The sequence below is a fragment of the Trachypithecus francoisi genome, unplaced genomic scaffold (genome assembly GCF_009764315.1).
Source record: "Trachypithecus francoisi isolate TF-2019V2 unplaced genomic scaffold, Tfra_2.0 Lachesis_group20, whole genome shotgun sequence".
In the NCBI taxonomy this organism is placed as follows: Eukaryota; Metazoa; Chordata; class Mammalia; order Primates; family Cercopithecidae; genus Trachypithecus; species Trachypithecus francoisi.
In genome coordinates, this window is record NW_022681466.1 from 13,255,592 (window position 1) to 13,278,543 (window position 22,952).

The 22,952-nt window shown below is 57.8% G+C and overlaps 2 protein-coding genes across 8 annotated transcripts; both read right to left on the reverse strand.

Annotated features, from left to right (window-relative positions):
- Positions 1-2,288: 2,288 nt before the first annotated feature.
- MCRIP1 (MAPK regulated corepressor interacting protein 1) lies at positions 2,289-13,811 on the reverse strand. 7 transcript variants are annotated; one of them, XR_004430518.1, is made up of 7 exons: positions 13,030-13,044; positions 8,212-8,299; positions 6,241-6,379; positions 4,356-4,411; positions 4,143-4,261; positions 3,286-3,387; positions 2,289-3,184 (listed from the first exon to the last, which is right to left on the reverse strand). XR_004430518.1 is itself a non-coding variant. In XM_033182635.1 (6 exons), exons 2-5 carry the CDS (start codon positions 4,361-4,363, stop codon positions 3,120-3,122), a joined length of 294 nt encoding a protein of 97 aa, XP_033038526.1. In that variant the 5' UTR covers positions 4,364-4,411; positions 13,737-13,811; the 3' UTR covers positions 2,289-2,781; positions 3,082-3,119. The 7 variants fall into 7 exon arrangements, 6 of the variants coding, with proteins under 6 accessions (XP_033038526.1, XP_033038522.1, XP_033038523.1 ...); XM_033182635.1 differs by lacking the exons at positions 6,241-6,379; positions 8,212-8,299; positions 13,030-13,044 and adding an exon at positions 13,737-13,811 and having other exon boundaries at positions 2,289-2,781; positions 3,082-3,184; XM_033182631.1 differs by lacking the exons at positions 8,212-8,299; positions 13,030-13,044 and having other exon boundaries at positions 2,289-2,781; positions 3,082-3,184; positions 6,241-6,374.
- Positions 13,812-13,991: 180 nt separating this feature from the next.
- On the reverse strand, positions 13,992-15,586 carry PPP1R27 (protein phosphatase 1 regulatory subunit 27). The gene is made up of 3 exons (XM_033182636.1): positions 15,278-15,586; positions 15,018-15,168; positions 13,992-14,351 (listed from the first exon to the last, which is right to left on the reverse strand). Exons 1-3 carry the CDS (start codon positions 15,468-15,470, stop codon positions 14,228-14,230), a joined length of 468 nt encoding a protein of 155 aa, XP_033038527.1. The 5' UTR covers positions 15,471-15,586; the 3' UTR covers positions 13,992-14,227.
- Between the last annotated feature and the right edge of the window lie 7,366 nt (positions 15,587-22,952).

A 22,952-nucleotide genomic window follows, 5' to 3' on the forward strand; every position in this document is an offset into this window, starting at 1 on the left:
ACCGCGCCCGGCCTTTTTTTTTTTTTTTTTTTTTGAGGCGGAGTCTCGCTCTGTCGCCCGGACTGGAGTGCAGTGGCCGGATCTCAGCTCACTGCAAGCTCCGCCTCCCGGGTTTCCGCCATTCTCCTGCCTCAGCCTCCCGAGTAGCTGGGACTACAGGCACCCGCCACCTCGCCCGGCTAGTTTTTGTATTTTTAGTAGAGACGGGGTTTCACCGTGTTAGCCAGGATGGTCTCGATCTCCTGACCTCGTGATCCGCCCGTCTCGGCCTCCCAAAGTGCTGGGATTACAGGCTTGAGCCACCGCGCCCGGCCTTTTTTTTTTGAGATGGAGTCTTGCTCTGTTGCCCAGGCTGGAGTGCAGTGGCACAATCTCGGCTCACTGCAACCTCTGCCTCCTGGGTTCAAGTGATTCTCCTGCCTCAGCCTCCTGAGTAGCTGGGATTATAGACGCCCACCACCACACCCAACTAATTTTTGTGTTTTTAGCAGGGACATGGTTTTGCTGTTAGCCAGGATAGTCTCAATCTCCTGACCTTGTGATCCACTCGCAACAGCCTCCCAAAGTGCTGGAATTACAGGCATTAGCCACCACACCTGGCTCCTTTTCTTTAATAAACTTGCTTAAAAAAAAGAAAAAAAAAAGAACCCAAAGTCCGGACGCGGTAGCTCATGCCTATAATCCCAGCACTTTGGGAGGCTGAGGTGGGTGGATCACGAGGTCAGAAGTTTGCAACCATCCTGGCTAACATGGCGAAACCCCATCTCTACCAAAAATACAAAAAATTAGCTGGGCATGGTGGGGATCACCTGCAGTCTCAGCTACTCGGGAGGCTGACGCAGGAGAATCGTTGAACCTGGCAGGTAGAGGTTGCAGTGAGCCAAGATCACGCCATTGCACTCCAGCCTGGGTGACAGAGCAAGACTCCATCCCAAAAACAAAAACAAAAAAAAGTCAAAAAACAGAAAACCCAGAGGGGTAAACTGTGGCAGGCTGGCCACGTGCCAGGCCCCGGACTGCAGAGCCCAGGCTCCCCCACCCGAAGACTGAGGGTCACGCTTGCTGTGTGGGGCTGAGCACCTTGTCAAGTGAGCCCACAAGGTGACTCATGGGGATAGAAGCACCAAGCACCGGGTCACCCAGGATGTAGGTAGCCATCACCACCTGAAGAAACCGAGGCTGAGACTCCAACCTGCTCATGGCCATGGTGCAGCAATGTCCTGGCCAGGGCTCAAGCCTACCCTCCTCCTCCTGGGAATCTAGGAACCCCACGTTCGAGTGGACCTCTCTTTGCGGGACCTCTGTTGGCCGTGGCAACTACCACTGTACAGAAGGCACACAGGGAGGGGCCTTGTCCCCAGGAGACTCGGTGAGTGGAGAGCACACGGCACGAGGACTGCTGTGAGCTGCCCGCCCCTCATCCCCGTGGCGGTGTCCCCCAAGCTGCATCGGCTCGACAGCAGGGGCCAGCTTGGGTCACCCTAGCCTGGTGGGCATCGCAACGCTCCTCAAAGGACTCACAGGCCCACAGGGGATAGGTAAGGCCATGTGTTTACAGGGAGTTGTCTCGGGGCTGGGTACTGCTGTGCACACTGGCTGCCAGGCAGAAGCTGAGCTGGTTTATTACTGGAACACCCTTCCCTGCTCCTCCTCCCCAGGGAGGCCGGCCCTGCGCCAGCATCTCCTGCACCAGCCCACCCACCAGGAGGCGCCTGTGGGGCCACTCAAGCCCGGAACACTCTTCTGGGAAAGGGTGTTCCTGGAATAAATTCTGGTTTGGCTTCCAACAGGAGCAAGAATAGAGTTCCCTGTCTGGCCTGCCAGCGCGGCTTCCAGGTTTGAAGGTCAAGTGCACGCAGCTCTATCCTGGGCCCAGCGGCAGCCCCTTCACCTGGTCAGCGTAGGAGCCCAGCGGCACCCCCTTCACCTGGTCAGGGGAGGAGCCCAGCAGCACCCCCTTCACCTGGACAGGGGAGGAGTCAGCTCCTGGAGGGGCCACAGTACCCCAGGGGGTGGGTTCAGGGTGGCGCCTACTACCCCTGGGGCTCCCCGGGGACCCCCTGTAGCAGAACAAGGGTGGGGATATCAGGCAGCCCAGTCTCTCCCTCCAGAATGCCCTCCCCGCCACCACCTGCCCTAGGAGGCCTGACCACCCCCAGTGGCTTAGACTGAGAATTTCTGGGCTTGAGGAACCTTCACCATGATCTGGGGTTTCCAGCCCTGCCCGGGAGCTGGCTGTGCATGTGTGCTGCAGGGGCAGAGGCCTGACAGACCGCCAAGAGGCCACGCCCAGTGCCACTGCCTTTATTAACAGACCCTGGAGCTCCACAGCCACACAGACACTTGGCTTTCAGAGGGCACAGGAAGAAAAAGGGACCTGGTGACCCTCCCAGCATACCCCAGAGCCAAGACAGACCCAGCAGCAGCACCTCAGGGTCAGCCTGGGTGCCCCTACCCGTGGGGCCACTATGACCACAGATACCAGGAGACCAGGCCTGGTTGCTGAGGACCCCTTTGGGGGGCCCGGCAGCATCCTAGGCCCAAAGAGCTGGTGCCATCTTGAAGCTGATTCAGGGAAGGGGCCAGGCTGGACAGTAGGGGTGGTGTGAGAAGCCCCCCAGCATGTCCAGGCCACAGGAGCAGCAAGGGTCTGTGGGGGGGTCCCAGGTTGGATGGGGTGGGGCTGCCCTTGTCCTGCGTCCCGGCCATTTCAAGGACAAAACCAGCCCAGTCCCAGCAGCCTGGGAGGCAGCAGAGGCTCCTTCTTCTCCCCTCCTGATTCTGCAGTGGCCAAGGACAGGAGGGTGAGGGGAGAGGAAAGAGGGCAGGTCAGGGTCCCTGGGGGCCAGGCAGCTTCAAAAACGCAGCCAGGTGGCTGGGGGAGGGCAGGAGGGTGGGGAGGGCCCAGACCCCCATGATGGGGGCAGCCTGAGACCCCCAAGGAGGAAGGAGGGGATTTGGGAAGGAGAGGTAGGCCTCAGCCGTCAGTCACACTGGTGCTGGGGTCTGCAGCCCGCTGGAGCAAGACACCCCCATCCCAGGAGCAGGGCCACAGGACAGGAGGGAGCCGACACCTCACACCCTGATCTTCCAGAGGCCGGGGAGGGGCGCTGGGCGCTCTAGGACTTCTTGGCATCCTGCGTGCTCCGGCGCTTCAGATCACTCAGGTCGATGGGCTTGAAGGCTGCCAGGGAACAATGCGGTAGGTGGTAGGCACAGGCCCCCTCCTGCTGATGAGGCCCGGCCTGCCAGCCCAGCTCTGCCCCCAGGTCAGCCCCCACTCACTCTTCAGACTGGGATTAGGGACCTTCTCCACATACTCCTCCACCAGGCCCCGCTCGCCGCCCGGCACCTGGCTTCGCAGGTCTCGCTCCACGCCCTGCCAGGCTGCAGAGGCAGAGGGCAGTGTGCTCAGAGCCCCCTGCCCCAGGGGCTGGTGTCCACGTCAGGAGAGTGCCTACCCTCAGCTCCTGCCCTCCCAGACCCTTTTCTCCCTCAGAAGTGTCCTCCATGCTCCCCCACGGCCCTCTACCCACCCCAGCCTCACTCACCTGTAGACCCCGTCCCTGCTCCTCCCGCAGGCCTGTCCCTCCCCCGCAAGATGACCAGGACTGTGATCGGAGGGACCCCTACGACCCTACCCCAGGCTTCCCTGCGCCTCGGGGGCAGCACAACCTCCTCAGCTAGGCCTCTACCTTTCCCACCTCATCCACGCACCTCCCCAGCCCCAGCACATCACACACTCCCCTAATCCCAGACAACCACCTCCTGGCCACTTTTGCAACATGCCCCTTCATGGCTGGGTGCGTGCCTGTCTGTCTTCAAAGGCCCCTCCCTTTCCCCAGCAAGCTCCTTTAGCACTGCTAGCATGGATGACTGGCTCCCAACGCAGCCTCTATCTGGGGCATGGCCCACTCCTAGCCCCTCCTGGGTTCCCCCCCATGATCAGAAGCAGGTCTCCTCTCCACACAGGGTCCCCTCGGCCACCCCCATCCACCTGGGCCCTGAAGGCTGTGGACACAGTGATGGAGGAGCAGGGGCAGGGGCTGCAGGAGGTTCCTCAGAAACCTGGGTCCTGGGCTGGGGGCAGAGCTGACTCAGTCAAGGACAGGGCAGGAGCTGGGTGTGGCAGGCCCACCCACCTTCGTAAATGAAGCGGACGTTCTCCTCGTGGGCTGGGGTGAAGATCTCGCTGCTGCTGGGTGGGGAGCGGGGGCTGCTGGTCCTCTTGCCGTTGTACACGACTCTGGAGACAGGGGAGCTGGGGGAGCCTGGCGCATGAGGCAGGGCACGCAGCAGGGTGGGAACCCACACCCCCGCCCCGGTGGAGACCACCCCACCTGCCTGAGACCTACCTGGTCATTGCGGGGGCGTCTGATCCTAGCGCTCCACCGCCAGATCCCCTCAGCCTCTGAAACAGAAGCCAGCGCAGGAGTGGGACGCAGGGCCACCCTCTCCAGCATGGGAGGAGGGGGAGGCACAGGGTACACCTGCCTCCTCCCCTCAGATGTGAACAAAGTGCATAGTCTCCCTGCCTACCAGGGGGTCCCCCACAGGCTGGGGTCCAGCCACAGGCAGCCAGTGGGCTCCAGGTAACCCCAGGAGGTAGCAGGGAGCTGGCCAGAGCCAGCCAGACACACACACGACTTGAAGCAATCAAGTCCACTCAGCGGCCTGAGCTCTGCAAGATGTGGAGGCCTCAGCCTCAGCACAAGGAGCACCGTGGCCAGAGCCCCTCCCACCGCGGGCTGATGGGACCGTCAGCATCTCTGATGTCTGGCTGCTTCTCACTGCAGCAGAGCGCCTGCAGCCCCTGAGGAAACTGACTCTGCTCTCCCTGGTACAGGGCTGGGCACACGGCTTCCGCTGAGCCTTGATTTCCTTTCCGTAAAATGGGGATGAGCTTCCTAACGGTGATCCCAGCTCCACAGCACCTACCCAGACTCAGCTTCCTGGTTCCCTGGAGCATGAGCCACATCAGCACCCTGGAGATGGAACCAAACTCCAGCTCCCCTGGTGGGCAGAGGGGGTGACCCTGGAGGAAGCTGCCGGGCCTGACCTGGTGACCAGGACCCTGGGGTGCTGCCGTTTATAAACTCTCAGCCCAGGAGAATCCACAGCTCTGGAGAAAGGGAGTCTATTTTGAGGCTCAGACCCCCACACTGGCAAGCTGGACAGTGTCCCCACTCCAGCTGAGGGCACACAACCCCAAGGTGGGGAAGCCAACAGGGCTGGTCTCCAGCCTGCCGTGTTCCAGAGGGGCAAATCCAGGTTTGCGGGGAAGGGAGTCCCAGGATTCCCAGGAGGGGGCTTTTAGCACAAGCGACTCCCCTGCCCACCCCAGGGACCAAGGCTGCAGATACTCCAGGGCACACGGCTGCTGCACTCACAGAGGGCCAGGAGCACTGAGGCTTCGAGTCCTCTCTGGCCCGTTCTGCCTCATGTCAATGGTCCAGCCCTCAAACACCACATGTGATCAGAAGCCCACAGCTCAAGGGCAAAACCAGCAAAGAGCAGAAAACCAGCTCCCAGTCCTGAAAACCATCCCAGGCCAGGAGTGGGGTCCAAACAGGGCCAGGGGCTCCCCACCCATGGCAGCACCCAGTTTGCTCACAAAGTCACCTCTCCTTTCTTGGACTCTGGGATCTCTCTGCCCAGTCCTCCCGCCAGGGACTCCAGCCCACGAACACCAGACAATGCAGGGAAAGGCCTGTTTGGGTTGAGGGTCCACAGGGACACGCTACCTGCTGGGAAGCTCTCGTTACAGAGAACGGCAGGGCTCAGGTTAACAGGTGGACTGGCCAGCCCCCTGCCTCGCCCCCTGCTGGCTCTCACCACAGACCGACTGCTGCTTCAGGGGTACCCGCCTCCCAGCCTGCCCTCCCCAGTGGCTCTTCTCCCCATGCATCCTCTGCCTCCAGTGGTGACTTGGCCTTTATGCAGCCACACCTTTGGCCTGGGGTCCCCTGCTGAGCTCGGTTGTCACTCCTGCCCCAGATCCCACTGATGGCCCCACATCCTCCCAAGCAACTACCCTTCCAGGCTTCCTTTGCCTTGCTGCATGCATGCAGGCACACACACACACACACACACACACACACACACACACACCTGCCCCCACACACCTTAGCTGAATACACCTGCCACACACACATGCCTACACACAACCGCCCACGCCTGCACACACCTGTCTGTACATATCTGCCCACACACATGCTGCAGACACCCATCTGAACACACCTGGTGTGGCAGCATGCACTTGTAGTCCCAGCGACTCAGAGGCTGGGGTGGGAGGACTGCTTGAGCCCAGGAGGTCAAGGCTGCAGTGAGCCAAGATCGTGGCACTGCACTCCAGTCCAGGCAACAACAGAGCAAGACCCTGTGTCAAAAAAAAAAAAAAAAGCCCAGGGCATGATGGCTCACGCTTGTAATTCCAACACTTTGGGAGGTTGAGGGGGGTGGATCACCTGAGGTCAGGAGTTTGAGAGCAGCTTGGTGAACATGGTAAAACCCTGTCTCTACTAAAAACACAAAAATTAACTGGCCATGGCAGGCACCATTACTCGGGAGGCTGAGACAGGAGAATTGCTTGAACCCGGGAAACGGAGGTTGCAGTGAGCTGAGATCCCGCCAATGCACTCCAGCCTGGGTGACAGAGCAAGACTCCGACTCGAAAAAAAAAAAAAAAAAAAAAGGCGGGCTTGGTGGCTCATGCCTGTAATTCCAGCACTTTGGAAGGCTGAGGTGGGTGGATCACAAGGTCAGGAATTCAAGACCAGCCTGGCCAACATGGTGAAACCCTGTCTCTAATAAAAATACAAAAATTAGCCAGACATGGTGGTGGGTGCCTGGGGTCCCAGCTACTCAGGAGGCTGAGGCAGGAGAAGTACTCGAACCTGGGAGGTGGAGATTGCAGTGAGTCAAGATCACGCCACTGCACTCCAGCTTAGGTGACAGGGCAAGACTCCGTCTCAAAAAAAACAAAAACCAAAACAAAAAAGGCCAGGCACAGTTGCGGGCCTATTAAAATCGGCCTGTAATCCCAACACTTTGGGAGGCTGAAGAGGGCAGATCACTTGAGCCCAAGAGTTCAAGACCAGCCTGGGCAACATGGCAAAATCCCATTTCTACAAAAATACAAAAACTTCGCCAGGAGTGATGGCTGAGGTGGTAGGATTGCCTGAGACTGCAAGGTGGAGGCTGTGGTGAGCCATGATCATACCACTGCGCTCCAGCCTGGGTGACAGAACGAGACTCTGTCTCTAAATAAACAAATTTAAAACCCCATAAACATATACACCTATTGTGCACCCATACTTTTTTTTTTTTTTTTTGAGACAGTCTCGCTCTGTTGCCCAGGCTGGAATGCAGTGGTGCTATCTCAGCTCACTGCAAGCTCCACCTCCCGGGTTCACGCCATTCTCCTGACTCAGCCTCCCGAGTCGCTGGGACTACAGGCGCGCGCCACCGTGCCCAGCTAATTTTCTGTATTTTTAGTAGAGATGGGGTTTCACCGCGTTAGCCAAGATGGTCTCGATCTCCTGACCTTGTGATCCGCCCGCCTCGGTCTCCCAAAGTTCTGGGATTAGAGGCATGAGCTACCACGCCCAGCCGCATCCATACATTTTTTAAGTCAATAAGGAGTCCCGTTTGCCTCCTCTTGTTAGGAGAAGAAATGTACCCACACCCTCAACACCACAGGCTGTGTCCTCTAAGTCTTCCCAGACACGAGGAGCCCTTCCCACCTCTTCCTACTTCTTCCTCCAGCTCAGCAATCCCCAGGGCCTCATGCTGGCCCCACACCTGCACATATAGCCCCAGGCTTTCCAGCTCAGCTACCACCCCCAGGCCTCATGCTGGCCCCATTCCTGCACACATAGCCCCAGGCTTTCCTGGATGTGCCAGCAGTTCCCAAGAGGCCAGGGACCTGTTGTCCCCCTGGAAGCAAAAGAAACGGTTCTGCAGTTCACTCAACCTCACTGCCTCCTGGGGCTCTCCCAAGGAGCTCTGCTCAATTCTTCTGGGTCAATTTCTTCTGGGTCAGAATTGGGCAATAAATTTTCCATTAAAAATCAAGTATCTGTACACTCTATGACCCAGCCATTCTGCTCCTAGGTACACACACCCAAGATGCACACAAGGACAGCTGGAGAATCTCCACTTGCAATTACCCAAAGGGAAGAGCCACCGCCGAAGGGTATCAGTGCACACCTGGCCTATTCCCATAAGGGAATCAGCATCTGGAGGGGGCATTACAGCCCCTGCAGCAGAGACGGACACCAAGCACAAGAGGCAGGACCTGAGGGGCCACAGACAGGCCCTGAGACACACAGCATGGGAGGAAGCTGCAGAGGGCCGAGGCACAGGCAGGACCGGAGCCAGGGCCAGGACGGTGTCTGTGAGGGCAAGAAGGAGCCCTCCACGGAGAGGGCGGGAGGTCAAGCGAGCTCTGAACCAAGAGGTCACCATGGAGCCACAATGAGAAGGCCTCCAACAGCCTCAGCAGGGCAGCCAAGCACAGTGAGGCACACAGCTGAGGGGGGAGGGCAGGAAGTGTGGCTGGCAGGCAGCTCAGCCCTAGCTCAGGCCCAGTGGGCAGAAGGCTGGTGTCTGGCTAAGCAGAGGGAACCCTGAGGCACAACATGCATGCATCCCTGAGATGGTGGATGTGGAGGGACCCAGGACCACAGTGGGTGAGAGTGAGCAGGAGACAATGGCACAGGCCCAGAGAAGCACCAGGGACAGCCTGAAAAGACTTAGCACACGGCAGATGGCCACCTGAGGTGGCGGCCCCTGAGCCAGCAGGACACTGACCTGTTGCTCAGCTGCCCAGGTAAAGGGGAGTGGTGGCCTGATCGAGGTTGACCATAGGTGAAGGGTGGGAGGGAGGTGGCTCCATTCAACCCAGAGAGACAGCCCCACTTCGGAGGTCTCGAGACCCCACCCAGCCCAGCCCCCCAGCCTTCATCCCACCTGGGCCACCACCAGGGTGAGAGCAGCGAGGGAGGGTCAGGCAATGCCTCAGTCCCGTTTTCCTTCCCTCTTTCAGTCAGAATCAAGACCGAGCGTGCCGATGTCCCGGCCCCGGCCCCGGCCCCGCACTCCTCAGTCGCTACACCACGCCCCACTGCCTCTGAGAGTTTTCCTTCATAGTTTTCATATTTTAATATATTTGAAACTGGGTTGCACCTGACGATTGCTAACACGTCAGAGTTTAACCAATGGTGGTTTTTCTTTCTCAGTGTACTGTGAAACACAGTGCAGCTCATCATGGCTGGGGTCTCACATGGAAGGACCCTCAATGACACTCTCCTGACCCAGGACCACCCTTCCAGAGCCCCTCAAGCTACATAGTATTTAGGTACTTTCTCCCTTTCCCCTCAAAGCCTTCCACACCCCATGCCACTCCACCCCACCCCACCCAGGGCTGGAATAACCTCCGGTTCCAGACCCCCAGTGTCAGGACCGGTGGACACAGATGTCTACGTGATCTTCCTGACACCCTTTCCCCAAGTCACTTACCACTAGGATGTCACCCAGGCCCTCTGCTGCCATCAAGCCCACTGTCCAGTCCCCACTTGTTTCATCAGGTGTCACCTGCTGCTCCACTCCTGCCCCAACAGCCTTTGCCACAGGACCACCTGCCACCAGCCACCCAGAGTGCAGGCAACCTGCAGGTCTGTGCATTCTGCAGGACCTGACTGCCTGCTTCTGTGGCTGTCCAGCCTACAGGGCCTGGCCTACTGGGCTGCAGGTATTACCCTACTCTGGGGCCCCAGGAAAGCTCCTCTGAGCCTCGGCATCCTCATTCAAAGTGATGCAGCCCACAGGGATGCTCGCCTGTTCCAACAGGGACAGAAGCACAGCCATGGGAAGCGAGCAGCTCAGTGAGGTCTCTGTGGCTCCTTATCCAATACAATGATGGACAGGACAAGCATGTGCCATATCGTTCAACTGGATGCTGTTAAGAATGAAAGGGACCAGACGCAGTGGCTCATGCCTGTAATCTCAGCACTCTGGGAGGCCGAGGCAGGCAGATCACGAGGTCAGCAGGTCGAGACCATCCTGGCTAACACAATGAAACCCTATCTCTACTAAAAATACAAAAAAATTAGCCAGGCATAGTGGTGGGCGCCTGTAGTCCCAGCTACTCAGGAGCTGAGGCAGGAGAATGGCGTGAACCCAGAAGGTGGAGCTTGCAGTGAGCCAAGATCGTGCCACTGCACTCCAGCCTGGGCGACAGACTCCGGTGGCTCACACCTGTAATCCCAGCACTTTGGGAGGCTGAGGTGGGCGGATCACCTGAGGTCAGGAGTTCGAGACCAGCCTGGCCAACATGGAGAAACCCCATCTCAACTAAAAATACAAAAATTAGCCGGGCGCGGTGGCTCAGCCTGTAATCCCAGCACTTTGGGAGGCCGAGACGGGCGGATCACGAGGTCAGGAGATCGAGACCATCCTGGCTAACACGGTGAAACCCCGTCTCTACTAAAAATACAAAAACTAGCCGGGCGAGGTGGCGGGCGCCTGTAGTCCCAGCTACTCGGGAGGCTGAGGCAGGAGAATGGCGTAAACCTGGGAGACGGAGCTTGCAGTGAGCTGAGATCCGGCCACTGCACTCCAGTCCGGGCGACAGAGCGAGACTCCGCCTCAAAAAAAAAAAAAAAATTAGCCAGGCGTGGTGGCAGGCGCCTATAATCCCAGCTACTCGAGAGGCTGAGGCAGGAGAATCGCTTGAACCCTGGAGGTAGAGGTTGCAGTGAGCCAAGATCATGCCATTGCACTCTTTTACTGGGGTAAAAGAGTGAGACTTCATCTCAAAAAAAAAAGAAAAAGAAAAAAGAAAGGGGCTTAGTGTGGTGGTAATCCTAGCACTTTGGGAGGCCAGGAGTTCAAGACCAGCCTGGGCAACATAGAAAGAGCCCCATCTCGGCCAGGCGCGGTGGCTCAAGCCTGTAATCCCAGCACTTCGGGAGGCCGAGACGGGCGGATCACAAGGTCAGGAGATCGAGACCATCCTGGCTAACACGGTGAAACCCCGTCTCTACTAAAAATACAAAAAACTAGCTGGGCGAGGTGACAGGCGCCTGTAGTCCCAGCTACTCGGGAGGCTGAGACAGGAGAATGGCGTAAACCCAGGAGGCGGAGGTTGCAGTGAGCTGAGATCCGGCCACTGCACTCCAGCCTGGGCGACAGAGCGAGACTCTGTTTCCAAAAAAAAAAAAAAAAAAAAAAAAAAAAAACAGCCTCATCTCTACCAGGTGCGGTGACTCACGCCTGCAATCCCAGCACTCTGGGAGGCTGAGGTGGGCAGATCACCAGAGGTTAGGCGTTTGAGACCAGCCTGGCCAACATGGCGAAACCCTATCGCTACTAAAAAAAAAAAAAAAAAAAAAAATCAGGCAGGGTGCAGTGGCTCAGCTTGCAATTCCAGCACTTTGGGAGGCCGAGGTGGGCGGATCACCTGAGGTCAGGAGTTCCAGACCGGCCTGGCCAACACACAGTGAAACCCCATCTCTACTAAATAATATAAAAATTAGCTGGGCGTAGTAGCACACGCCTGTAGTCCCAGCTATTTGGGAAGCTGAGGCAGGAGAATCACTTGAACCCAGGAAGCAGAGGTTACAGTGAGCCGAGATCACGCCACTGCACTTCAGTCTGGGCAACACAGCGAGACTCTATCTCAAAAAAAAAAAAAAAAAAAAAAGTTAGCCAGGCATGGTAGTATGCACCTGTAATCTCAGCTTCTCAGGCGAATCACTTTAAACCCGGGAGGTGGAGGTTGCAGTGAAGGGAGATCATGCCACTGCACTCCAGTTTGGAAGACAGAGACAGAGCAAGATTCCATCTCAAAAAAGTGCCCCATCTCTGCTCTCTGCCCTCCAAAAAAAAAAAAAAAGAACGAAAGGGATGCTGTTGATTACTAAGCATGAAACAACTCTTCTGGGAAAACTGGAACGTAGAGTCAGCCCACTCTTAGGGAGGTGGAGGCACAGAAAAGCACTGGGGACGGAAAGAAGAGACTGCCACCAGCCACAGCAAACACTTGTCAGGGACTAAGGGCAGGGCAGCCACCACACTGGGTCCTTACACACACTGCCCACGTCCCCACAGCTGAGCCAGAAAGATACCCTGAGAACTCCCAGTTCAGCGCTGTGCTGCCACCAAGCAGCGGTGCCCCTCCCAGCGCCTCCAGGGCTACAGCAGTTGGGGCTCGGCCCGAATGCTGCAGCTGGCCTCAGCCTCCCCAAAGCCTGCCTCCACTCTGCCTGCACTTCACAGCAGGTTTCTGGACTCCCTGAAAGCCCCATTCCCCACTGATACCCGTGTGGCTTTGCTCAGAGACTGGCCCTCCCTCCAGATAGAGAGGGGAGTCTTATTGGGTAGAACTATAGAGAATCTTCCTCCTCCAGGGGACCCAAGGGCTTCAGAGCCTTCCTGGTGGGGAGGGGACAGAACCCCAGTCTCTGGCCTCCCAGTCTCAAATTCTTTCCCCCACACAGCCACGTCTAAGAACAGGACATGAGGTAACACTCCAGCAACGTGACAATATTGTGAGGTTCCAGAGTTAGAATCGGTGACGCCATCGCTATTCTGTGCTCCTCTGGAGTTTCTGAGATTCTAAGACTCCACTTTCTCTTCGTGTTCTGTGTCTTTTTCAGCCACTCCACTTTCTCTTCGTGTTCTGTGTCTTTTTCAGCCAATCAGGCTAGAATATGATCTACTACCCAAGCAGGTGCACAAGGATACCGCTGTCACAGCTGATACACTGGCACCTCGTGGTTCCTGGAAGACCCCCAGAGAAAGCCTCTAAGAGTTGCCCCACCTCCTCACCCTCTCCCCTGGGTGGTGGCAGCAACAGACTAGGCATGTGCGCCCTCCTCCCCATCCTGATCCCACTCAAACCACAACCTCCCCTGACTCGCCCCAGATCCAGCCCTGTCTTTTAGGAAGAGTTGGCTCTTCTTCACGTCCCACCTCCCACCCTCTCTACACGTTCTCGCCACATCCCACCCAAAGTCCACTCACGGGTCCCCGTTTACACCTCAAGGCCTTTGGTCAAGCTGTGTTCTCTGCCCAAAACTATCCTACTCATCCTTGGGGGTCCAGCTCAAAGACCACCTTTCTGCGACGGTTACCCTGGGGCAGGACGGAGAGAAGCACAGCCCGTGCCCCGTGTGGCTGCCGCCCCCGCGGTCACAACCACCGCCCAGTGAGTGCCTCGAAGGCAGGCGGAGGCCCGTTCTCCCCGTTAGGCCCAGCACCACTGCCTGGGTAGACGGGAAAGAGGGCAAGGCCGGAAAATGGACAGAAGAATGCGGACGGCCGGGCCCGCGGCGCTCCGAGCGTCGGAGGCATCCTCAGGCACGGTCCCTCCGGGAGAAAGCGGGGCTCTGTCAGCCCCACAGCCCCGACGGTGGCAGAAGGCGGGCCCTCCGCGAGCGTGCGGCGGCGCTGGGTCCCCGGCCCCTGCCCCGGCCTGGGCGGGAAAGGCGCTCAGTCCGACTCGCGCCCTCCCCACGCGCGCTCCCAAGTGCCCCGCGGGCCGCGCCCTCCCGCAGGTGCCGGGCAGGGAATGCGGGCTCCTCCCTCGGACCCCGGCCGCTCGGCCACTCCCCCGCGCCCGGCCCCGCCCGGCCCTGCAGGGCACCCGCGGCCGCCCGGCGACACCAGGGCGGGGCCCAGCCGCGCCCGCCCCGCCCCGTCCCCGCCGCCCGGCGCCGCACCCGCCTCACCTCACCCCGACCCGCCGCCACCGCCTCTTCCAGCTGGGAGGCCCCGCCGGAAGTGACGCCACGGCCGGCTGCGCAAGCGCAGACGCAGCGCGCTCCAACGTGACCACCCGGCACGCGGAGGGCGGGGGCGGCCGGGATTCCCGGGCGGGGTCGGGGCCGGTGGCGGCAGCTCTGGGCCGCCCCGGCCTGGACGGTGAGCGGCGCTGGCCACGGGCAGCGGCTGGAGCCCAGTAATCAGGACACCACCACAAGCACCACCTGTGTAGACCCAGGCCCCCTCACCTGGGAGTCACGTTTATTGAAAAAGTAAAAAGTGGCACAGTAAAAAATTCACCTGGAGACAAAGCCAGGCCTAGGAGGGGTGGCGGGGTCGTGGAGGGACGGGTCCGGCCGCCCCTGGCCCACGGGTGGGGCACGTGCTGGCCCCTGGGCGACGTGCGGCTTCCCCAGGGAGGCGGCCCTGGGCGCGGGGGCGGGCGGGCAGAGCTGGCTCAGTCCATCGTGGCCCCTTTGAAGAGCTCCACCAGCTCCTTGAAGTCCGGGTCGATGAGGTCGGAGGGCAGGTCACCATCGTCGTTGGCTGCGTCCCTGTCCGCTCCCAGGGAGATAAGGTACCTGGGGTGCAAAGGTCGCCCTGGCTGAAGCGGGGAGGAGCCGGGAGAGTGCTCGCCCCCACCCAGGTCAGAGGGCCAGAGTCCTGGGGTCACCTGTGTGTCCCCCACCTTCGGGTCTCAAGGTCCGGGTAGGGTGAAGAGGAAGAAACCTGACCCTTTGGAAGCTGTGGCCAGCTTTTCAAGTTGGCTCTATTGAGGACAAGGGCAGAAACAGGATTCCAGAAGCTTTTAGGGTTTGTAGGGTTCTTTTTTTGTTATTGTTGCTGCTGTTTTTAGAGACAGAGTTTCGCTCTTATCACCCAGGCTGGAGTGCAATGGCATGATCTCCACTCACGGCAACCTCCGCCTCCCGGGTTCAAGCGATTCTCCTGCCTCAGCCTTGAGTAGCTGGGATTACAGGCATGCGCCACCACGCCCGGCTAATTTTGTATTTTTAGTAGTGAAGGGGTTTCTCCATGTTGGGCAGGCTGGTCACGAACTCCTGACCTCAGGTGATCCGCCCACCTCAGCCTCCCAAAGGGCTGGGATTACAGGCCTGAGGCACCAAGCTCAGTCTGTATGGTTCTTGCCTACACCACCAGGATCACATTTTGGGGCCCACATCCTGGGGGCCCACTGAGGCCTGGAGGGGTCGACTTCAACCCTGTGTAGACCCAGGTCCCCTCACCTGGCTATGTCGGGGTACCCATCGCTGCAGGCAATGTGCAGGGGCGTCCAGCCCTCCTCATCTCGCTGGTGAATGTCCGCTCCGTATTTGACCAGCAGCTTCACGCATTCCAGGTTTCCAGAGAGCACGGCTTCATGCAAGGCGGCCAGGCCTGGGCAGGGAGGAAGGGAGGGGTCAAGACTGAGCCTCAGGTCGGGTCCTCCTTGCTGGCTTCCCCACCACCCCACAGCCCCTGGCCAGCTCTTCCAGGGCTTGCTCACCTGAGGGATGTATTGTGGCCAGGGAGACTTTCTGAGCTCGGATGAAACGCCTCACCTGCTCCAGGTCACCCTGACGGATGTGGTCCAAGAACAGGACATCATTAGGGAAACGCACGCTGCGATCAGCCAGCATCCGCCGCCGCCGCCGCTGCCGTGGGCTGTAGCGGGCATAGCGGGCAGTTCTGCTAGGCATCTTGGGCGCTGTGGGGCCGGCTGCCCCTGGGGACTGTACTGCGCTGGGGTTAATAATGTGTCCGGCCCCGACCAGATCAGCTTGAGGGCTCCTGTCGGTCGAGCCCCGGCCTCTGACTTGCTTATATAGGGCTCAGGGGCTATATAAAGCTGCATGGTCATCCTCCCCGGCGCGAGGGGCTGAAACTGAGCTGCACCCCCGCCCCGCGCCCCAGATCATGTTTAGTGACTCATCTTTCAGCCCACCTGTCACCGTGCCCGGCCAAAGGGGTCAGATCATTCCTGCCTGTCGCTCCCTGCCGCACAGCTGGACCTAGAAGGTGCCTTACCGAGGGTGGGAGGAGGCACTGGTGCAGAGCCCATGAGATAGCTAGGAATGCGAGGTCAAAGGCACAGTAGGTACGAAGGTCATTGGAAGGGCTTGCTGTCTACCTCCTGGAGAGTGAGGGGTGGCCACCCCCTTCACATCTGCAGAAGCACAAGTCCACTGTGCCATGGGGAAACAGGTCTGAGCCCCAGCGGCCGCCCTATCTGCATCTACAGAAGCACGGGTCCACTGTGCCATGGGGAAACAGGCCTGAGCCCCTCCATCTCACTACCTGTCAGTTTTTACCTTCTAGCGTGGCTTGCCTCACTCTCAGTAGTTTTCCCAAAACTACTCTGATGCACGAGGTGGGTGGATCACAAGGTCAGGAGATCGAGACCATCGTGGCTAACACGGTGAAACCCCCATCTCTACTAAAAATATGAAAAAATTAGCTGGGCGTGATGGTGGGCGCCTGTAGTCCCAGCTACTTGGGAGGCTGAGGCAGGAGAATGGCGTGAACCCGGGAGGCGGAGCTTGCAGTGAGCCTGAGATCATGCCACTGCACTCCAGCCTGGGCGACAAAAACTACTCTGATGGTGTTGCCTCCTGCTCAGAAACCCCCCAGGCATCCTTGGCTGGGATCTCCGTGCCTCAGGCTTCCTGCTCAGTCAGTCCTGCGACCTTTCCTCCACGTGCCTGGCTCCCCTGCCTCACCTCCCTGCAGGGGCAGGGTGTCCCCCACACACTCATGGGTTCACCCTGCACGGTGTCCTGCATGCCAAGTTTGACACACGCACTCACACGTAAGGTGGTGTCCAGTTTGCTCTCCATGTTCAGGGACCATCACACCCTGGGTAGTGTGCTCTCTCTGCCCTGCCCGTGTGATCTTACTTCTAGAAGAACAGCCAAGGGATTTATTTGTTTATTTATTTTATTTTATTTATTTATTTTTTTTGAGACGGAGTCTCGCTCTGCCGCCCAGGCTGGAGTGCTGTGGCCATATCTCAGCTCACTGCAAGCTCCGCCTCCCGGGTTCACGCCATTCTCCTATCTCAGCCTCCCGAGTAGCTGGGATTATAGGCGCCCGCCACCTCGCCGGCTAATTTTTTTGTATTTTTTAGTAGAGACGGGGTTTCACCGTGTTAGCCAGGATGGTCTCGATCTCCTGACCTCGTGATCCGCCCGTCTCGGCCTCCCAAAGTGCTGGGATTACAGGCTTGAGCCACCGCGCCCGGCCTTTTTTTTTTTTTTTAAGACGGAGTCTCGCTTTGTCACCCAGGCTGGAGTGCAGTGGCGCAATCTCGGCTCACTGCAAGCTCTGCCTCCTGGGTTCACGCCATTCTCCTGCCTCAGCCTCCCAAGTAGCTGGGACTACAGGCGCCTGCCATCACGCCCAGCTAATTTTTTCTTATTTTTAGTACAGACGGGGTTTCACCGTGTTAGCCAGGATGGTCTCGATCTCCTGACCTTGTGATCCGCCCGCCTCGGCCTCCCAAAGTGCTGGGATTACAGGCGTGAGCCACCGCGCCCAGCCAAGGGAATTTTTAAAACTCATGTTCCAACAGGCTCTTCACTGCTGGCTGCCTTTACTTTTGCAACAGCCCCAGTGGAGGTCCAAAGTGGGGCTTGGACTACAGGACGTGAGCAAGTGGATGGGACTGGACACAGACACAGAGTTGACCAGGGAGGTGTTTGTGGTCAGGGACAGCCATCGATTGTGCTGGGAACACTGCAGCACTTGAAGCTGGCTGGATGAGTCCGCTGGGGCTGTCTTGACAGACCACAGACTGAGTGGCTTAAAAAAACAGATGATCGGCCAGGTGCAGTGGCTCACCCCTGTAATCCCAAAACTTTGGGAGGCCGAGGTAGGTGGATCACCTGAGGTCAGGTGTTCGAGATCAGCCTGACCAACCTGGTGAAACCCTGTCTCTACTAAATATACAAAAAATTAGCCGGGCGTGGTGGCGGGTGCCTGTAGTCCTAGCTACTGCTCGGGAGGCTGAGGCAGGAGAATGGTGTGAACCCGGGAGGCGGAGCTTGTAGTGAGCCGAGATCGCACCTCTGCACTCCAGCCTAGGCAACAGAGCAAGATTCCATCTCAAAAAAACAAAACAAAACAAAACAAAAAAACTCTAGTCCTTCCCAGAGGTCTGGAAGCTGAAGTCTGGAATCCGGGTTTCAACAGGGCAGGTTCCTCCTGAGGCTCTGAGGAGCGTCTGTCTCAGGCCTCTCCCCGGTTTCCAGTGCTGCTGGCAATCCTAGTGTCCTTGGCTCTGGCAGCATCACCATGATCTCGGCCTTCATCTCCACGGTGTTCTCCCAGCCTTTGTCACTGTTCACATCTCCCCCTTGTATAAGGATACCAGTCATAGTTGGATATTGCCTCATCTTAACCAGTGACTTCTGCAAGCACCCTATTTCCAAACAACTGTCACATTCTGAGGTCTTGAGGGCTAGGACTTCAACGTTAATTAAGGAGACACACGCGTCAACCCGTAATGCTGGTAAAACCTTGCAGGTGGTCACTAAAGGCCTGAATAAGGACAGAACCAAGACTGGCCAGCAGCTCTTTGCAGGGGCAGAGGAGCTGGGCCACAAACAGCCTTGCATCATTAAGCTGATCTGCATCCAGCGAAATCAAATCAGCAAACATATTAGACACCTCTAGGTGCAAAGCCTTGGCCAAATGCTATGGGAGGGCTGGGCGCAATGGCTCATGCCTGTAATCCCGGCACTTTGGGAAGCCAAGACTGGAGGGTCAGTTGAAGCGAGGGGTTTAAAAAGACCAGCCTTGGCCAGGCACGGTAGCTCGAGCCTGTAATCCCAACACTTTGGGAGGCTGAGACCGGCGGATCATGAGGTCAGGAGATCGAGACCATCCTGGCTAACACGGTGAAACCCCGTTTCTACTAAAAAAATACAAAAAACTAGCCGGGCAAGGTGACGGGCGCTTGTAGTCCCAGCTACTCGGGAGGCTGAGGCAGGAGAATGGCGTAAACCCGGGAGGTGGGGCTTACAGTGAGCTGAGATCCGGCCACTGCACTTCAGCCTGGGCAACAGAGCGAGACTCCATCTCAAAAAAAAAAAAAAACAAAAAACAGCCTGGGCAACATAGTGAGACCCCTTCACTTTAAAAACATTTAAAACTGGCCGGGCGCGGTGGCTCGCACCTGTAATCCCAGCACTTTGGGAGGCCAAGGCAGGTGGATCACGAGGTCAGGAGATCGAGACTATCCTGGCTAACACAGTGAAACCCCGTCTCTATTAAAAATACAAAAAATTAGCTGCGTGTGGTGGTGGGCGCCTGTAGTCCCAGCTACTCAGGAGGCTGAGGCAGGAGAACAGCTGTGAACCCGGAAGGTGGAGCTTGCAGTGAGCCGAGATTGTGCCACTGCACTCCAGCCTGGGCGACAGAGCGAGACCTTATCTCAAAAAAAAAAAAAAAAAAAATTTAAAACTGGCGGGCACAGTGGCTCACACCTTTAATCCCAGCATTTTGGGAGGCCGAGGCAGACGGATCACATGAAGCCAGGAGTTCGAGACCAGTCTGAGCAACATGGAGAAACCCTGTCTATACTAAAAATACAAAAATTAACCGGGCATGGTGGTGTGTGTCTGTAATCCCAGCTATTCAGGAGGCTGAGGCAGGAGAATCTCTTGAACCCAGGAGGCGGTGGTCATAGTGAGCCGAGATCGCACCACTGCACTCAAGCCTGGGCGACAGAGCAAGACTCGCCTCAAAAAATAATAATAATAAAAAAATTTAAAAATAAAAAAAAAAGTAAAAAGAAAAATGCTGCTGCAGAAACGGCCCTGACGGAGGGTCCCTGCCTGGTGGAGGTTTCCTTGACCTGCGTTGGTGCCCAGGTACACCCCCTGCCCCCTCCCCTGCCCCCGGGCCCCTCGCCACGGGTACACCACCTCTCCAGGCACACACTGGAGTGGCCCTGGAGCCTCTAGCCAGGCCCAGGCCTGCAGACACCCGGAGCGGGGTCGGCTCCCAGTGTGGCTGCATATTAGGGACTCAGGGAAGGCGTGGATGGTAGGAATTCCGGGTCCCTTGGGAGGAGCAAGGTCCTTTTTTCTGGCTTGTTTACGTGAAGCCTAGAGACGCAAGGTGCTACACTGGAGACAGGAGGCAGAGGCTCCTCTGATGTGAAACTGCCTTTTCTCATGTTGTGGAAAGTTCTGTCTGCCCTTCCCCCTCAGAGGATCAGATGAAAGCACGCTGGATGAAGCTGACACCAACAGTGTGACCAGAAGGAACGCCCTTTCCAGGAGTGACTGGGCCTCAGGCTAGAGACGCGGTGGGGGCAGGCCCATCCGGTGAGCCTGTCTGGTGACCCCAAGCAAGCCTCTGTGTCCCTCCTGCTGAAGGTGAGCTGAGAGCATGCAGAGCTTTTGCTTTTGGGGTTTCTATCTGGATCACCGAAGGGATTGGTGCCCGAAGCCTCGCCAGTCACAACAGATCCCTTGAAAGCTATTTTTGTGCCTTTTATTCTAATAAGAATGTGGGAACTGTGTGTTCTACGCCATGATGGACACTGCCTGGAGCTCCTCACCCTTGGAACTTTCCATCAGAAGCTGGCCGTAAACAGTCGTACCTGCTCACTGTGGGGAGAATGTGCTGCTCATGCAGCATGACGTCAGAGCAAAACCTGTCTTCATGGAGTTTTGTCCCCTGATTCTTCTTGGTCCATATGAACTTGCAAATTGACCTAATTTGCATGATTTTAAGTTTCTGCCTTCTGGAGGATGAACTAGAACATCTAATTCACAAGGTTTACCATCCAACTTTTAAAAGTCCAGTGAGGCCTAACTGGGCTCAGTAGCTCATGCCTGTAATCCCAGCACTTGGGGAGGCCAAGGTGGAAGGATCACTTGAAGCCAGGAGTTCAAGACCAGCCTGCGCAACATAGGGAGACCACCTTCTCTTCAAAACATTTAAAAATTTGCCGGGGTGCCTATGGTCCCAGTTACTTGGAATGCTGAGGTGCAAAAGATTGCTTGAGCCCTGGAGTTTGAGGCTGCAGTGAGCTACAGTCATACCACTCCACCCTAACCTGGGCAACAGAGCAAGATCCTGTCTCAAAAAAAAAAAAAAAAGTCCAGTGAATGCAACCAGCAGTGTTCTGCAAAAGCACTCAGGAGACCCTGTTAGAAAAGTCAGCTGAGGCCGGGCGCAGTGGCTCACGCCTGTAATCCCAGTACTCCAGTACTCTGGGAGGCCAAGGTGGGTGGATCACCCACAGTCAGGAGTTCGAGACCAGCCTGGCCAACATGGTGAAACCCCGTCTCTACTAAAAATACAAAGATTAGCCGGGCCTGGTGGTGCATGCCTGTAATCCCAGTTACTCAGGACGCTGAGGCAGGAGAATCGCTTGAGTCCAGGAGGCAGAGGTTGCAGGGAGCTGAGATCGCAGCACTGAACTCCAGCCTGGGCAACAGGGTGAGACTCCGTCTCAAAAAAAAAAAAAAAAAAAAAAGGGAAAAGTCAGTGCAGGTCGCGCTGCAGTCCGGCAGGAGGCAGGAGGGTCAGCCTAGGGCCAGAAGGGTCCTTCCCTCCCTGAGGTCAGAGGACCCCCAGGGTGTAGTACATAGGTCTAGCAATCACAGTTTTAGGCTCCAGGCCAGTGGCTCCCTGGCACCTGGAGAGACAGAGGGTTGGGAAGTCCCAGGCTGCTAAGCCCTAACTGCCTCCCCCCAGAGCCTTCAAAGTCTCCCTACTAATCCAGCAGTCCAGCCAAAGAGGTTTTGGACATTGCCCCACCACCTTCCAGCAACAGCCAAGCCCAGGAATGTGCTCATCAGCTGCCTCTGCAAAACGGGAAAGGTATCAGTGACTCCCTCCCCTCCCCAGAGCACATGACACCAGTGCTCTGGGCAGCTGCGCTGTGTCCCGGCGTTCTCTCCAGAGGGCCAGCTCCCCACACAGCGGGTCCACAGAGTCACTGCACCCCATCCCAGAGCCAGGGAGCACAGGAACAAATGCAGCCCACCCCTTTAGCTGTGACTCAAGACAGCCTCCCTCCTCAGAGACCTTGCAAGGAGCCACAGCTCTCGGGGCTCTGCTCATATCTTGGGGGCAGAGCTAACATCCTCCCACGGCACCTCCAGATGCCTGTGCCCACTTTTCCGTGAGTATGTGGCTCACTGTGTCGCAGGACCCAGGCATGGCACGCAAACCCCGCTGAGGCCCTGGAGCTGAACTAGCCAGAAACCAGCCCCAACAGGGGCTGTCTCCAAAACCCACGGAGCTAGGGTCCAGGGCAGATGGCAGCACCCAGACTGCTGAGCTGGTGTGAGCCGTGTTGGGCCAAGGACATGTGGGCAAACCGGGCTGGTTGGTGCTGGCAACGTGCTGACACAGGTCCTTGCGGTATGCCGGCCGGATACTCCACAGCCTAGAGTGGAGGCAGGAGCGGGAGCGGCTGGGTTTGTGGAGGGCCCCTGGGGCTGACCAGGGCGGTAGCGGGGAGAACAGGAGAACTGGACCCCCAGCGAGGCCTGGTCTGGCTTGAGAGCTGTCTCTGGCTCCAGCAGCTGCAACCAGCCCACAAGCTCGGGAACAAGCTCTGAAACTGGGAGGACACCTGGGAATCTCAGCAGTGCGGAAGCTCGTACTCCGGGAAGCACGTCAGGACGTGAAGTTGGCAGGGATCAGAGTCACAGGCAGGGCTCCTCAAGGCAGCCTGGTGAGAGCCGCTTGTTCTGTCCGAGTTTCTGAGGGCCGAGCAGCCTCCCTAGAGCCACAACTCCACCCCCACTCCCTCCTGCACCCTTGGGCTCCTTCCTCCTGCCTTACCTGCCCTCTGAGACCACCATGAGCCCTGCTGGATCCTCAGGGCTTCTGCTGTTGCCCTGAGTGGAACCCACAGACACCACAGAGCTCCTGTTGCCTCCCCTGCAGAGAAGCAGCAAATCCAGGCTCAGCAGAGCCATCACCCAGCCCTGCACACAGGCCGCAGCTTTCTGTCTGGAGAAAAATCAACTGTTGGCTGGGCGCGGTGGCTCATGCCCATAATCCCAGCACTTTGGGAGGCTGAGGTGGGTGGATCACGAGGTCAGCCAGCAGATCCTGGCTAACACAGTGAAACCCCCTCTCTACTAAAAATACAAAAAATTAGCCGGGCGCGCGGTGGCTGGCACCTGTAATCCCAGCTACTCAGGAGGCTG

Coding starts and splice junctions, on each gene's coding strand:
- MCRIP1 (XM_033182631.1), bottom strand. Junction 4,262..4,355: donor GACGCCCCCGCAATGACCAG/GTAGGTCTCAGG, acceptor AGGCTCCCCCAG/CTCCCCTGTCTCCAGAGTCG. Junction 3,388..4,142: donor CGTCCGCTTCATTTACGAAG/GTGGGTGGGCCT, acceptor CTGCCTCTGCAG/CCTGGCAGGGCGTGGAGCGA.
- PPP1R27 (XM_033182636.1), bottom strand. CDS start 15,470: ATGCCTAGCAGAACTGCCCGCTATGCCCGCTACAGCCCACGGCAGCGG. Junction 15,169..15,277: donor GGCCACAATACATCCCTCAG/GTGAGCAAGCCC, acceptor CTCCCTGCCCAG/GCCTGGCCGCCTTGCATGAA. Junction 14,352..15,017: donor GGGTACCCCGACATAGCCAG/GTGAGGGGACCT, acceptor TTTGCACCCCAG/GTACCTTATCTCCCTGGGAG.